Source organism: Coregonus clupeaformis, chromosome 6, assembly GCF_020615455.1.
Source record: "Coregonus clupeaformis isolate EN_2021a chromosome 6, ASM2061545v1, whole genome shotgun sequence".
Taxonomy (NCBI): Eukaryota; Metazoa; Chordata; class Actinopteri; order Salmoniformes; family Salmonidae; genus Coregonus; species Coregonus clupeaformis.
Genome location: NC_059197.1, coordinates 27,016,220 through 27,029,951, shown reverse-complemented (window position 1 = coordinate 27,029,951; position 13,732 = coordinate 27,016,220). Strand labels below are relative to the sequence as shown.

The window sequence follows — 13,732 nt, the reverse complement described above, 5'->3', positions numbered from 1 at the left end:
GTGTATGAAAAGCAGAGATACATGCAGGAGTGTCAGTAGCCTAATAATAATAGTCATAGTAGCATAATAACAGGCTATTCAGTATAGCTTTGATGATTACAATGTGTCCTCAAAACGTTAGGTTACGTTTGATTCCAAAAATAAAACGGAATTTTAGATAAAGTGAGCAATATATAATACAGAGTAACGTTAGACCCAGCCTAATATGGTAGATGAAATAAATGAGTGGAATTAGGCTACTAATACACTGCATTTGCCTCAAAAATTAATAAACCTTATTTATTCAATGTTCATAAAAAGACAATGTGTTACATTTATTAAATTACTCACAAACCATTACAAGGCAGATTAATTTTACAACTGTCTCATCATAATCCATTCATACAGGAAATCAAGGGCTACAAATTTGCCCACATAAATAGAAAAATATAATGCTGTGTTATCCTAGCTACAGATTTGACACTTGATTGATTATTAAGATGCCCATTATAAATAATTTAAAATCAGTGTTGGCTGTTGGTTCCAATGGTACCAGATGGGTTATATGGCACAATCACACAGAACACACAGCCAGCCTCTTGGAACGCTTTCCTCAACTCCACCTAGTGTCAAAGAAAAGTCAGGCACAACATTACTACTGTATGGGTAACACTGTATCTGGATAGTCCTCTACGTAAGGCCTACAGATGGACCCGTTTATAGATGCTCAAGTAATTATCAAACTTTAGCCCTAACCCTAGGAAGCTGTGGTGTATCAAGTAAAGTCGAGTTATATTACAGAGTTGCAGTTGATAGTAGTTTGAGCGTCAATTAACCATTTATACGGGACTATCAAAATAAAGTGACCAAAGTATGAAACACAATTAATCTATTTTCCATTGATACCACAGCGCATACAGTATACATTGTTGTTTAAGATGTGAAAGTAGATGTCTTACCAGTCTTCCTTGGTCCAGACACAAGCCCACTACAGCCCCACCACTGCCGGGTAGTTTCGCAGCTGAGCCAAACTGCTTTGGCAAGCAATGCAAGCAAACACACTGAATGATAAACAAAAACTACAAAGAAGCAGAATCGGAAAAAGATACGATAATCTTGGAAATTGTAACTCTATACTTTACCTGTCTTGCCAGTTGCACCATCGTGAGATTGCCTGGTCCCAAACAGTCTTCGGTGTACACAGACCTATAGGACAGAGATCGTTCCAGTATTAGTTGTTTCCTGTTGTGAACAATGAGGTGCCCTTAAATCTTACTACGTAAAATCATGCTGTTCGTTTATGAAAATTCACTCTTTAGGGCCAAGAGTTTTTCCTGATCAGGTCATGTGGGTCAGGAAAATCTTCTGGCCCTATGACAGTTGACGATCATGTTTTATCTTTCCATGGGAGCAAAGAGATTAACTTCCTAAAACCAATGACAGGCTCAAAGGGTGTCACACTTTTCTTTACCGTCGCAGCTGAAAGTTCTCATCCATCAACTGGGCCAGCCTGCTCCAGTCCATTCCCTGTAGCGCAACCCTGTGGAGGACAAGAGAACCCAACTGTTTCATTACCAGATAATGCTCACTTAAAGATGCACTACTAATTCTTGACAGTAGTTTTGAGTGGTGCTTACGAGCCAAAAGTGCTCCCAGGATTTTTGTGTACTACGTCATCAAATTGTGTCCTACATCATCCATTTCGTATGATATGTTACGTCCTGCAAATATATACAGTACCAGTCAAAAGTTTGGACACACCTACTCATTCAAGGGTTTTTCTTTATTTTTACTATTTTCTACATTGTAGAATAATAGTGAAGACATCAAAACTATGAAATAACACATATGGAATCATGTAGTAATCAAAAAAGTGTTAAACAAATCAAAATATATTTTATATTTGAGATTCTTCAAATAGCCACCCTTTGCCTTGATGACAGTTTTGCACACTCTTGGCATTCTCTCAACCAGTTTCACCTGGAATGTTTTTCCAACAGTCTTGAACGAGTTCCCATATATGCTGAGCACTTGTTGGTTGCTTTTCCTTCACTCTGCGGTCCAACTCATCCCAAACCATCTCAATTGGGTTGAGGTTGGGTGATTGTGGAGGCCAGGTCATCTGATGCAGCACTCCATCACTCTCCTTCTTGGTCAAATAGCCCTTACACAGCCTGGAGGTGTGTTGGGTCATTGTCCTGTTGAAAAACAAATGATAGTCCCACTAGGCGCAAACCAGATGGGATGGCGTATCGCTGCAGAATGCTGTGGAAGCCATGCTGGTTAAGTGTACCTTGAATTCTAAATAAATCACTGACAGTGTCACCAGCAAAGCACCCCCACACCTCCTCCTCCATGCTTCACGGTGGGAACCACACATGGGGAGATCATCCATTCACCTACTCTGCATCTCACAAAGATACGGCGGTTGGAACCAAAATCTCAAATTTGGACTCATCAGACCAAAGGACATATTTCCACCGGTCTAATGTCCATTGCTCGTATTTCTTGGCCCAAGCAAGTCTCTTCTTCTTATTGGTGTCCTTTAGTAGTGGTTTCTTTGCAGCAATTCGACCATGAAGGCCTGATTCACGCAGTTTCCTCTGAACAGTTGATGTTGAGATGTGTCTGTTACTTGAACTCTGTGAAGCATTTATTTGGGCTGCAATCTGAGGTGCAGTTAACTCTAATGAACTGATCCTCTGCAGCAGAGGTAACTCTGGGTCTTCCTTTCCTGTGGCGGTCCTCATGAGAGCCAGTTTCATCATAGCGCTTCATGGTTTTTGCGACTGCATTTGAAGAAACGTTCAAAGTTATTGACATTTTCCGGATTGACTGACCTTCATGTCTTAAAGTAATGATGGACTGTCGTTTCTCTTTACTTATTTGAACTGTTCTTGCCATAATATGGAATTGGTAATTTACCAAATAGGGTTATCTCCTGTATACCACCCCTACCTTGTCACAACACAACTGATTCGTTCAAATGCATTAAGGAATGAAATTCCATAAATTAACTTTTAACAAGGCACAACTGTTAATTGAAATGCATTCCAGGTGACTACCTCATGAAGCTGGTTGAGAGAATACCAAGAGTGTGCAAAGCTGTCTTCAAGGCAAAGTGTGGCTACTTTGAAGAATCTCAAAAATAAAATATCTTTTGATTTGTTTAACACTTTTTTGGTTACTACATGATTCCATGTGTTATTTCATAGTGTTGACGTCTTCACTATTATGCTACAATGTAGAACATAGTAAAAATAAAGAAAAACCCTGGAATGAGTAGGTGTCCAAACTTTTGAATGGTACTGTATACATCTTTTTTTACATGTTACGAATTTGTTGCGCTTAAGATCCTAGATTGCATCTTTAAGCCATATCAAAGAGACAGGCAATAACTTTGTGGCGGAGTATGTAGACAGAGGTTCGAGGGGCAGACAAGCACCAGAGGGCTGCTGGTTCAAATCCCATAACTACCATCCAGTGATGTTGTGCCTTTGCTATTGCACCAGGGGCACTACTGCCACTGAACCTGTGCGCCTGCAAACATCTCACACAAACCTGGCTTTATCTGTGAGCTCCGCAAAAGACTTCATGGCCTCAACCACTTCAGCTTCTCCTGAAAACAGAGGTGGACAGATGGACTAAATACGGATAGATAACAAAAGTATTCCTGTTCATTATCATCTGATTCCTCTAGCCTACAGTTTAAAATCGATGAAGTGATAATTCCGTCAATACAAGAAGTTAACGTGGTCCTCTGTAGCTCAATTGGTAGAGCATGGCGCTTGTAACGCCAGGGTAGTGGGTTCGATGCCCGGGACCACCCATACGTAAAAATGTATGCACACATGACTGTAAGTCGCTTTGGATAAAAGCGTCTGCTAAATGGCATATTATTATTATATTATTATTATTAACTGAAATTCCAAATGGAATTGACCCCAACCTTGGTGAACATTGCTGCCTGCCAACCGAGCTTACCGTGTGTGTGTGTGTGTGTGTATGTGTCTTACCATTGAGAAAGCGCTGTCTGACGTTGCTGTGAATCCGACCAGAGTCACTGGGATCACTCAGATAAGCTAACCAGAACGGTGGCAGGCTGCTCATGTCCATAGAAATGTAATCCCCTGTGTACAGTCAACACACAAACATGAACATGTAAAAGGTTAATTGTAAACTCAGTTACATAATGTATACATAAATGTTCAGCTTGAGATATATGTAAGAGGATGCACAAAGATATGCACAGGTGCCTTTAAAAACACGCTTGCACAAACTCACATACCCCTAAAGAAATGAATTACTTTTCAAAAATCATTATCATTAATCAATCATTAGGCCGCATGTGTCAAACTCATTCCATGGAGGGCCGAGTGTCTGCTGGTTTTCACTCCACCCTTGTACTTGACTGATGAATTAAGGTCACCTGGTTGTCTAGGTCTTAATTAAAAGGAAAAAACAAAAACCTCAGTGGAATGAGTGACACCCCTGCAGGGGTTCAGTTATCAAGCATAGATTGGTAACTTTTTTCTAATTTGGCACACCGAAACTAGAGGCCATGAGTAACTTGATCAAAAATAATAGCACCGATTGGCCTATAGGTGGCACTATTATAAGCAGTCTCAATTACACCCTAATGTCCGTCACCCGGTTTGACCTAGAGACTTGAATCTTTGTATGTAGGTGTCTTTCCTCATGTTGAACAAATTTGCCTCAAGGACCCATAAGGTCCAGCGGAATAGATTTGCCTCCATCTTGGAAATTTCAGAAAATATTTAAAGAACTTCCTCTCATGAACCAAATTCGGTATTTAGGTCTAGCTCTTAACTTAGTTTGAGAACAGATAAGGGATCAGTTAAGAGATGGCTGAGTTATTGATAAATCAGGAAATGAGATTTTACGTGTCCATTTAAATCCTTTGTAAATCCACTCAACAATGGCCTATCAACTTGAAACATTTTAGGGTCATCAAAGCCATTACTATGATGAACCATACTAAATTTGGCATTGATATCTTAAAAAATAAGGAAACTATTAACACTTTTTTGACTTTGTAACGCTAATGCTTAAAATCATAATACAAAATATTCTCATCGACTAAAAGTAAGATTCACTCCAAATCACAAGTCCATAAAGAGTTTGAGAAATGACGTTGATGTATTCAAAGATGGCAACACTATAACAGTTGATGCATATTAGCACATACGCTAATATGCTACAATATGTAAAAAATACTTTTAAAAAATCTTCTCATGAACCATAGATCAAATGTGGAATGTAGGCCCTTGTTACGTCTTAACTAGTTTGAGAAAAGCTAAGGGATTGGTCAAAAGATGGCTGAGCTATTGACAAATCAAACATCTGACTTTATGCATCCACCTAAAACCACTGTAAATCAACTCCACAGTGGCCTATCAACTTGAAAATTGTCGTCGCTATCATGGACGTCCCTAAGATTAACCACACTGAATTTGGTATTGTTATCTCATTATATGAGTCTTTAATGGTTTTGAGAATTTTTTTTGTTGAATTCAAATATGGCCGCACTGTATCTATAGATGCGCGTTAGCACATATGTTAATGCTATAAAATACTTTGAAAATCTTCTTCTCATGAACCATAAGTCAGATTGACTCAAGATTTGATATATAGACTCAATGAATTATGAGTTGCTGCATTCAAAGTTGGCCACGCCACACCACTCGACGGCAACATATCACACCAGGGCTATAAGAACTGAACCGATGGACATGGGGCCAAGACATTTGGTATGTAACTCTTGTGTATATGTCCTTAGAAGCTGTGTGAATATAAAGTCACTGCAACCTTGGATGGCTGCACCAGACCAGTTGGTGGCACTATAGATGTCATTGGCACCAGGATACTAGAGCAATAACCATTGATCAAGTGGACTTTGTCTCATGCAAATGAATGTTAGATTTTAATTATGCAGACGAACAATGTTAAATATCGTGATTAGTATATCTGTATAATCACATATTGTTGCCCTATTATGTGGTCTGATTGTAGTGAAAAGTGGATATTTTATTTTTGGAAAATAAGAAACTGGAAGTCCTGCTGCTTGCGCAGTGAGCATATACACTGAGTGTACAAAACATAAAGAACACCTAATATTGAGTTGCACGTCCCACTTTTGCCCTTAGAACAGCCTCAATTCGTCGGGAATGGACTCTACAAGGTGTCGAAAGCGTTCCACAGGGATGCTGGCCCATGTTGACGCCAATGCTTCCCACAGTTGTGTCAAGTTGGCTGGATGTCCTTTGGGTGGTGGACCATTCTTGATACACATGGGAAACTGTTGAGCGTGAAGAACCCAGCAGCGTTGCCGTTCTTGACAGAAACCGGTGCGCCTGGCACCTACTACCATACCCCGTTCAAAGGCACTTAAGTATTTTGTCTTGCCCATTCACCCTCTGAATGGCACATATACACAATCCATGTCTCAATTGTCTCAAGGCTTAAAAATCCTTCTTTAACTAGTCTCCTCCCCTTCATCTACACTGATTGAAGTGGATTTAACAAGTGACATCAATAACGGATCATAGCTTTCACCTGGATTAACCTGGTCAGTCTATACCATGGAAAGAGCATGTGTTCTTACTGTTTTGCACACTCAGTGTATATACTTATAAATATTCATATTTATATATACGGTAAACTCAATACATTAAGTATGATTACCTGCTGCATTCCAAGATAACCAACCTACAGCACTAGACTTAACTTCACTTGCTTCATCCTTGTAGTATTGAGAGAAACATGGTAATGCTTTCACTGATAGGCCCCCCGTGTAGCTCAGTTGGTAGAGCATGGCGCTTGCAACACCAGGGTTGTGGGTTCGATTCCCATGGGGGGCCAGTATGAAAATGTATGCACTCACTAACTGTAAGTCGCTCTGGATAAGAGCGTCTGATAAATGACCAAAAAAAAGAAAATGTAAAAAAACTGATTGCACATAAAGGAAGATAGATCCTACATGATATAATGCTTGCTTTGTTATGATACTGATCTTGTCGTTTCTGACATCCTGTGAACCCTGTTCATTGCTGCTCACAGCTGTATTCACCATTATTATTAGCGTTAATATACTGGCAGTCCTTATTATGTATAGGAGTTCATAAAATATGTTTATGTGCTATAACAGCTACTGAGACTTCACATTTCAAATACCATAGCCCTGTTCATCCATCAGTTGTTTGCTAAAGTCCATGTAGACCAAGCCCTCATAGACCTGCAATGAAAAGAAAACACAATTTTTGTCAGAAAAAAACTTTAGCTGTGCAGCACAGGCTCAACTACTATGGAGATATTTTCCTTTCACATTGTCCTTTCCAGGACAATTACAACAACTACAGTAACCAGGTCAGCACAGTACAGTACAGCTCCGCTTGGTTTGGCTCAGCTCAGTAGTGGGAAAAGGGGAGTGTTATCTTTTTATTGCTGACCTGAACAACTCTGTCCTGAAGACCAGCAGTGATGAAGAGTTCATCCGTCTCGACGTTGAGGATGAAGTTGGCCCTGATGGGTTTGGGAAGATCCTAGGGCAAACAACAGAACAAAACAACTAAACACAGGTTTTTTTTGGCACATTATTAGAGTGAACTCCAGAGTAACATGTTATTCTTCTTACATTTTCTGTGATGTTGTAGAATTTCATCAGACACTTCAGGGTGGCAGACACTATTGCACTGTTAGAGAAGACATTATTTAATTATACACATTAAGACGTTATATAACATGGTATAAATAGACAGAAACGTAATTATGAACACAAAGGGTGTTTGAGCTAGAAAAGATGACAAGACCAAAAAAGGCAAAAGTATATGACTCAGAAGAAATATTGATTAGTATGTGGTTAATCTATAAAATATAGAAGAAACATAATAGTTCACCAGGCAGCGCTTACCTACTTCCTGCCAGGCCCTTCAACAAAGCAGGGAGGGGAGAAATAATAACTAAATCAATCACTAACATTATCACTAGCCTTTTGGCCTAACATAATTGAAAACAGTATTCATAAAGATCTCTCGGGGACTTTCACAGGATACACTGTCATGAACTAGGCTCATGAGACATTTATAAGTGATATTCTTCAAGAGTTAATGGGTATCATTAATTCAAATGAACAAAAACACCTAATAAATATCACAGAGTGGGCCTTTAAATAGAGAGACTGTAGTGTAGACACTTACCACCTGGCGAGGAATGTTGGTATCATACTTGAGAGTGAAGTTCTGCTTTGTCAAAGCGATACTGCCAAAGAAAGTATGCAGGGACTCAAATGAGCATTAACCATGTCAGAATCTGAATTTTCAGCTGTAGCCCCCCACATCAGAGTTATCGAATAATCTGCACTTGCTGTTACTGGCTCCAATGACATTGTTTCTCACCCTTGTTTTGAACAGAACTGGTAAAACTTTTTACAGGTAGCCTGGAGTAACCGTAGACCTCCCAAGTACCTGTAGATCAAAACAATATCGATTTCAATAAGGTTTGGGAATTCATCATATAAATATACTGCATGTATGTGTTGCATTAGGACTTTTACACTGACCCCTCCTTACGGCTGATACAGTACAGATCCTGCAAGCTTCCAAATTCAGTCGGGTCATTGAGCGGATGAGGCATAAGAACCTGAAGAAAACAGAGCAAACATATCATTCATACCATCTATACGGTTGAATACATAAATGTTTTATCAGAGATGACACTACGCATTTTGTATTGTCCTGCCGTGTACTGTATATTAACTGGAGTCAAGTCTGACTGTTACCAGAGTCTGGCTCTCCATCAGTGTGACCTCAGCCCAGAAGTTGGAGATGGTCATGGCAATCGTTTTCCCATTGAAGCCATCAGAAGGATTCCCCATCAGTCCAACTCTATGAGGAAGTGAAAGATGATGTTAGATCACATTCGCTGAAAGGACATATTCACTGAAGATGGAGTCCAAAAGCTGAGAGAACAACCCATCAATACTATTTATCATAAAGTCTTTGTAGCGGTGCAGTCTACCTTGCGTATGAGCGGCACGTTATAGGTTTGGCAGGGAATTGCTGTTGCTGGGCAGAATAGTGGGCAAGCCACTTGGTGTAGTCTGACAGCCCCTGTGATATCCAGAAGATAAATGCATATCGCCAATATACATCATCATCAAATCACTCTTTCCAATAGAGCTAACCATCTAGTCATACCACCTTCCTTCCACTATATTGTGATGCTTAAATGACTGTCAATCTATTTGCATGCTCTCCAGTGGAGAGTTACATATCTCATTTCATAACAACTTGAACTGAAACTTACACTATAGTCACACTATTTGTCATTTAGCATATTATGTTAACTCAACAGTAGTCTGTATGGGTGGGGGAAAAAGCAACCCACCACTTGTCCAATGAGCTGGAACCCTGTGGGCAGTTTCATGCCAAACACAGGTAACTTCTCCTCATTGATGATCCACTCCTGGGTGAAAAGACAAACAGGGAGTCTCGTGATGTGAGTGTTAGTTGCTAACCGATTTGATAGACAGTACTAACGATACAGTAATAACCAGAGTTGGGGTCAATCCAGCTTTCAATTCAGAAAGTGAATTGAAATTCAAATCATGACTTGAAAATGCTCATATAAAACAACAGGCAATTTTCAATTAATGAATTGAATTTCAATTCACTTCCGGAAGTCACTGAATTGAAAACTGAACTGAACCCAAACCCAAATATTCCCATGTTCACAGTCTTTACTGACCCAGAACCTGCCGAAGGTCCTGTCTTGGGCTTGCGGCTGCAGGGTGAGGAAATCTGAGAGGTAAGGCAGTGTGGCTTTGCGAAGGCAGTAGAACACCACACTGGCCAGACGCAATGCTGTCACACCCTCCTGTGGCTTCTCAAGGAAGCGAGTTATCCTAAAATACAGAGATACCCAAGCTTTTAGGCTTTTCTGTTGGTGGCAAATTACCCATACAGTGATCAAATGGGAGTACTGCTATCAACAATATACTGGTATCAAGATAAATTCTGCCACAGATAATGTTTTCCCTGTTGCCTACCTGTGGGTCTCAGGGCATACCTCCACTATACCCCTGGAGCTGCTCTTCTCTCCCTCCTCCAGCTCATAGTATATGGCCAGCTCTCCAGGCTGTCAAAGACAGAGATACTAACATGTAAACAAGGCCAAAAACCTACTCCACTATGAGTGTGGTTACAGTTTCTCAGAGGTGAGGTATATGTTGTTATTCACCAGAAGGAGCACATACAGTATGTTATCTTACCTTGGACCTGAAGAAGCGGAGAACCTGAGCAATATCAAAGTTCTGGTCTGCACAGAGCATATCCCCTGCAATCTGTCCACAAACACAGTTTGGAAAAGAATTACCACACAGTGGAACATTTCAATCCACACAATTAGGAAATTATAAAATGATAATGAAGTGACGTCTAGGATCAGTGCCGTGCCGTACCACCATGACATCGTCTTGCAGCTTGCGGCTGCGGATGGTGAGCTCCAGGTCAGCCACTGCTCCAAGCCGGCCCTCGAGGGTGGTGCTGCCGTCGTTCACTACATTCTCCACAGGGAAGTCATTGGCCGTTGCCCAGCGCTCATAGTGCTTATACCTGGAATGGGAGACATATAGGTGAACAGCTAAGCAGTAAGTGGTCCTCCGTAGCTCAATTGGTAGAGCATGGCGCTTGTAACGGCAGGGTAGTGGGTTCGATCCCCGGGACCACCCATACGTAAAAATGTATGCGCACATGACTGTAAGTCGCTTTGGATAAAAGCGTCTGCTAAATGGCATATTATATAATCAATCCTTCCCAGCTCATAGGACAACAACTCCCAATACAATTGGCTGAAATGTGAATACATGGGACGCAGGATCAGTTCAGTCTGCTATGATGAAGTACAGTAAGTGTCAATACTGTTACTACATGTTACTGTACTTACTTGTCTGCATTTGTGACCAGATAGACCTCACTGAACAACTGCCGCCTGGAGAGAAATACATATTCCAAGGTTAAAGGGATTCAATTATGTAATTATGCCAACTGGGACTGAGTATAAGACATGTAGTACAGGAAAACTGTAAGGGCAGTCGACAGTCATTAATTTCACTGATAACTCACGTGTTCACCGTCTCCCACCAGAAGTCCAGGATTTTCTTTCCTCCTATCCCAGGCAACAATGCCTTTGGCACCCCAGTCAGCTGTCCATACAAACCTGTGACATCATTCTAGAGAATTGACAAAAAAGGAGTGAAGGGATGTGGGTTTGGCAGTTGTTGCACACCTTAGAACCTTAGAACTAATATTCCCCAAAAAGGTGTTGATACTTGGACATATTTCAGCAGGCCTATAGCATAGTGACCAGTTATCTCTCTCTCCCTCGCTCTCAAACACACACACACCTCAGCCTGCCTTACAGTCATAAAGGTGAATAGGAAAAAAGAGACCTAATTCGGAAAGTATTCAGTCCCGTTCCCTTTTTCCACATTTTGTTACATTACAGCCTTATTTCAAAATGGATTAAATACATGTTTTCCCTCATCAATCTACACACAATACCCCATAATGACAAGGCGAAAACAGGCTTTTAGACATTTTTGCATAAGTATTCAGACCCTTTGCTATGAGACTCGAAATTGAGGTCAGGTGCATCCTGTTTCCATTGATCATCGTTGATTGGAGTCCACCTGTGGTAAATTCAATTGATTGGACATGATTTGGAAAGGCACACACCTGTCTATAAAAAAAAAGTCATGAGGTCGATGGAATTGGCCGTAGAGCTCCGAGACAGGATTGTGTCGAGGCACCGATCTGTGGAAGGGTACCAAAAAATGTCTGCAGCATTGAAGGTCCCCAAGAACAAAGTGGCCTCCATTATTATTACATTTTACATTTTAGTCATTTAGCAGACGCTCTTATCCAGAGCGACTTCTTAAATGGGAGAAGTTTGGAACCACCAAGACTCTTCCTAAAGTTGGTCGCCTGGCCAAACTGAGCAATCGAGGAGAAGGGCCTTGGTCAGGGAGGTGACCAAGAACCCAATGGTCACAGATGGGAGAACCTTCCAGAAGAACAACCATCTCTGCAGCACTCCACCAATCAGGCCTTTATGGTAGAGTGGCCAGACAGAAGCCACTCCTCAGTAAAAGGCAAGACAGCCCGCTTGGAGTTTGCCAAAAGGCACCTAAAGGACTCTCAGACCATGAGAAACAATATTCTCTGGTCTGATGAAACCAAGATTGAACTCTTTGGCCTGAATGCCAAGTGTCACGTTTGGAGGAAACCTGGTACATGAAGCATGGTGGTGGCAGCATCATGCTGTGGGGATGTTTTTCAGCGGCAGGGACTGGGAGACTAGTCAGGATCGAGGGAAAGATGAACGGAGCAAAGTACAGAGAGATCCTTGATGAAAACCTGCTCCAGAATGCTCAGGACCTCAACAATTCAATCCATTTTATAATAAGGCTGTAACGTAACAAAATGTGGAAAAAGTCAAGGGGTCTGAATACTTTCCGAATGCACTCTATGTAACACTCCGAGACTGACTGAACGTTGTGTCATTGAACATACATTTTTCTTCCTGAGAAAAAGTTATGTTCAGGAATAAACTAAATCTTTGCATTATTTTAGTAGTTAGCCTACCTTGTGCGACGGTAAGTCTGATTTGGTATTATTGAAGTGCAGTGTATGTTTTTGTGTGCATTGACCTGCTTGTGTTGTGAAATGAACCAACCATGTACGCGAACTCTGCACCCAAACCTCGTCTGCTCACATAAACAACTTACCTTTATCTGAGTTTCTAGAACAGCGCCATGGCCAGCTACCAATAAAATGCAGATCATTTTCTTGGCCGTAGTCTTATTCGCTTGCGAACGACATCAAATACCTTGGGTTATGCGATTCGGTACAATAAACAGTAAAATTGTGTACCAGACGATTTCACGTTGAAATGTGACTAGAGGACCGCTACACTGTAGCCTAATTCTTAAAGGGCCAGTGTCTCCGAATGATGACCCCCTGCCGGCGAGTTCCCATAAATTGTATGCATTCAGGAAACAGAAAAAAATTGAAAATATAGTTCATAAAACCATGACTGTTTATATATATATATTTTTTATTATTATTAAAAATGCTAATGACAATCATACATTATATACTAGGTTGGCTAATGATGAAATGAAAACTCAGAATGATACAACTGATGTTCATAGTAAACTGAACAGAAAGCTCTCAATCCCATGAAGTTTTCACACTCAATTATGAAGTTCCATCAATTTATCAATACAAAGATCCTTTATTACAATATATATCATTGTAATACATTTTCCACTGACAACTTTAGAGAAACAACGTGCTGAGCCACTTGACACTCTAGATGTGTCAAATGTACAGTCGTGGTCAAAAGTTGAGAATGACACAAGTATTGGTCTTCACAAAGTTTGCTGCTTCAGTGTTTTTAGATATTTTTGGCAGATGTTACTATGGTATACTGAAGTATAATTACAAGCATTCCATAAGTGTCAAACGGCTTTTATTGACAATTACATTAAGTTTATGCAAAGAGTCAATATTTGCAGTGTTGACCCTTCTTTTTCAAGACCTCTGCAATCCACCCTGGCATGCTGTCAATTAACTTCTGGGCCACATCCTGACTGATGGCAGCCCATTCTTGCATAATCAATGCTTGGAGTTTGTCAGAATTTGTGGGTTTTTGTTTGTCCACCCACCTCTTG

The 13,732-nt window shown here is 40.6% G+C and overlaps 1 protein-coding gene across 2 annotated transcripts; it reads right to left on the bottom strand.

Moving 5' to 3' along the window:
- Nucleotides 1-252: 252 nt before the first annotated feature.
- On the bottom strand, nt 253-12,970 carry LOC121567574 (glucuronokinase with putative uridyl pyrophosphorylase). 2 transcript variants are annotated; one of them, XM_045219710.1, is made up of 23 exons: nt 12,785-12,970; nt 11,121-11,227; nt 10,942-10,986; nt 10,457-10,610; nt 10,268-10,339; nt 10,046-10,134; nt 9,745-9,901; nt 9,385-9,462; nt 9,016-9,107; nt 8,777-8,882; nt 8,558-8,637; nt 8,394-8,462; nt 8,196-8,256; nt 7,910-7,926; nt 7,634-7,691; nt 7,449-7,541; nt 7,174-7,234; nt 3,996-4,109; nt 3,541-3,598; nt 1,451-1,519; nt 1,122-1,185; nt 939-1,013; nt 253-602 (listed from the first exon to the last, which is right to left on the bottom strand). In XM_045219710.1, the coding sequence occupies exons 1-23, from the start codon at nt 12,839-12,841 to the stop codon at nt 504-506; spliced, it is 1,875 nt and encodes a 624-aa protein (XP_045075645.1). In that variant the 5' UTR covers nt 12,842-12,970; the 3' UTR covers nt 253-503. The 2 variants fall into 2 exon arrangements, with proteins under 2 accessions (XP_045075645.1, XP_045075651.1); XM_045219716.1 differs by having other exon boundaries at nt 939-1,010.
- Between the last annotated feature and the right edge of the window lie 762 nt (nt 12,971-13,732).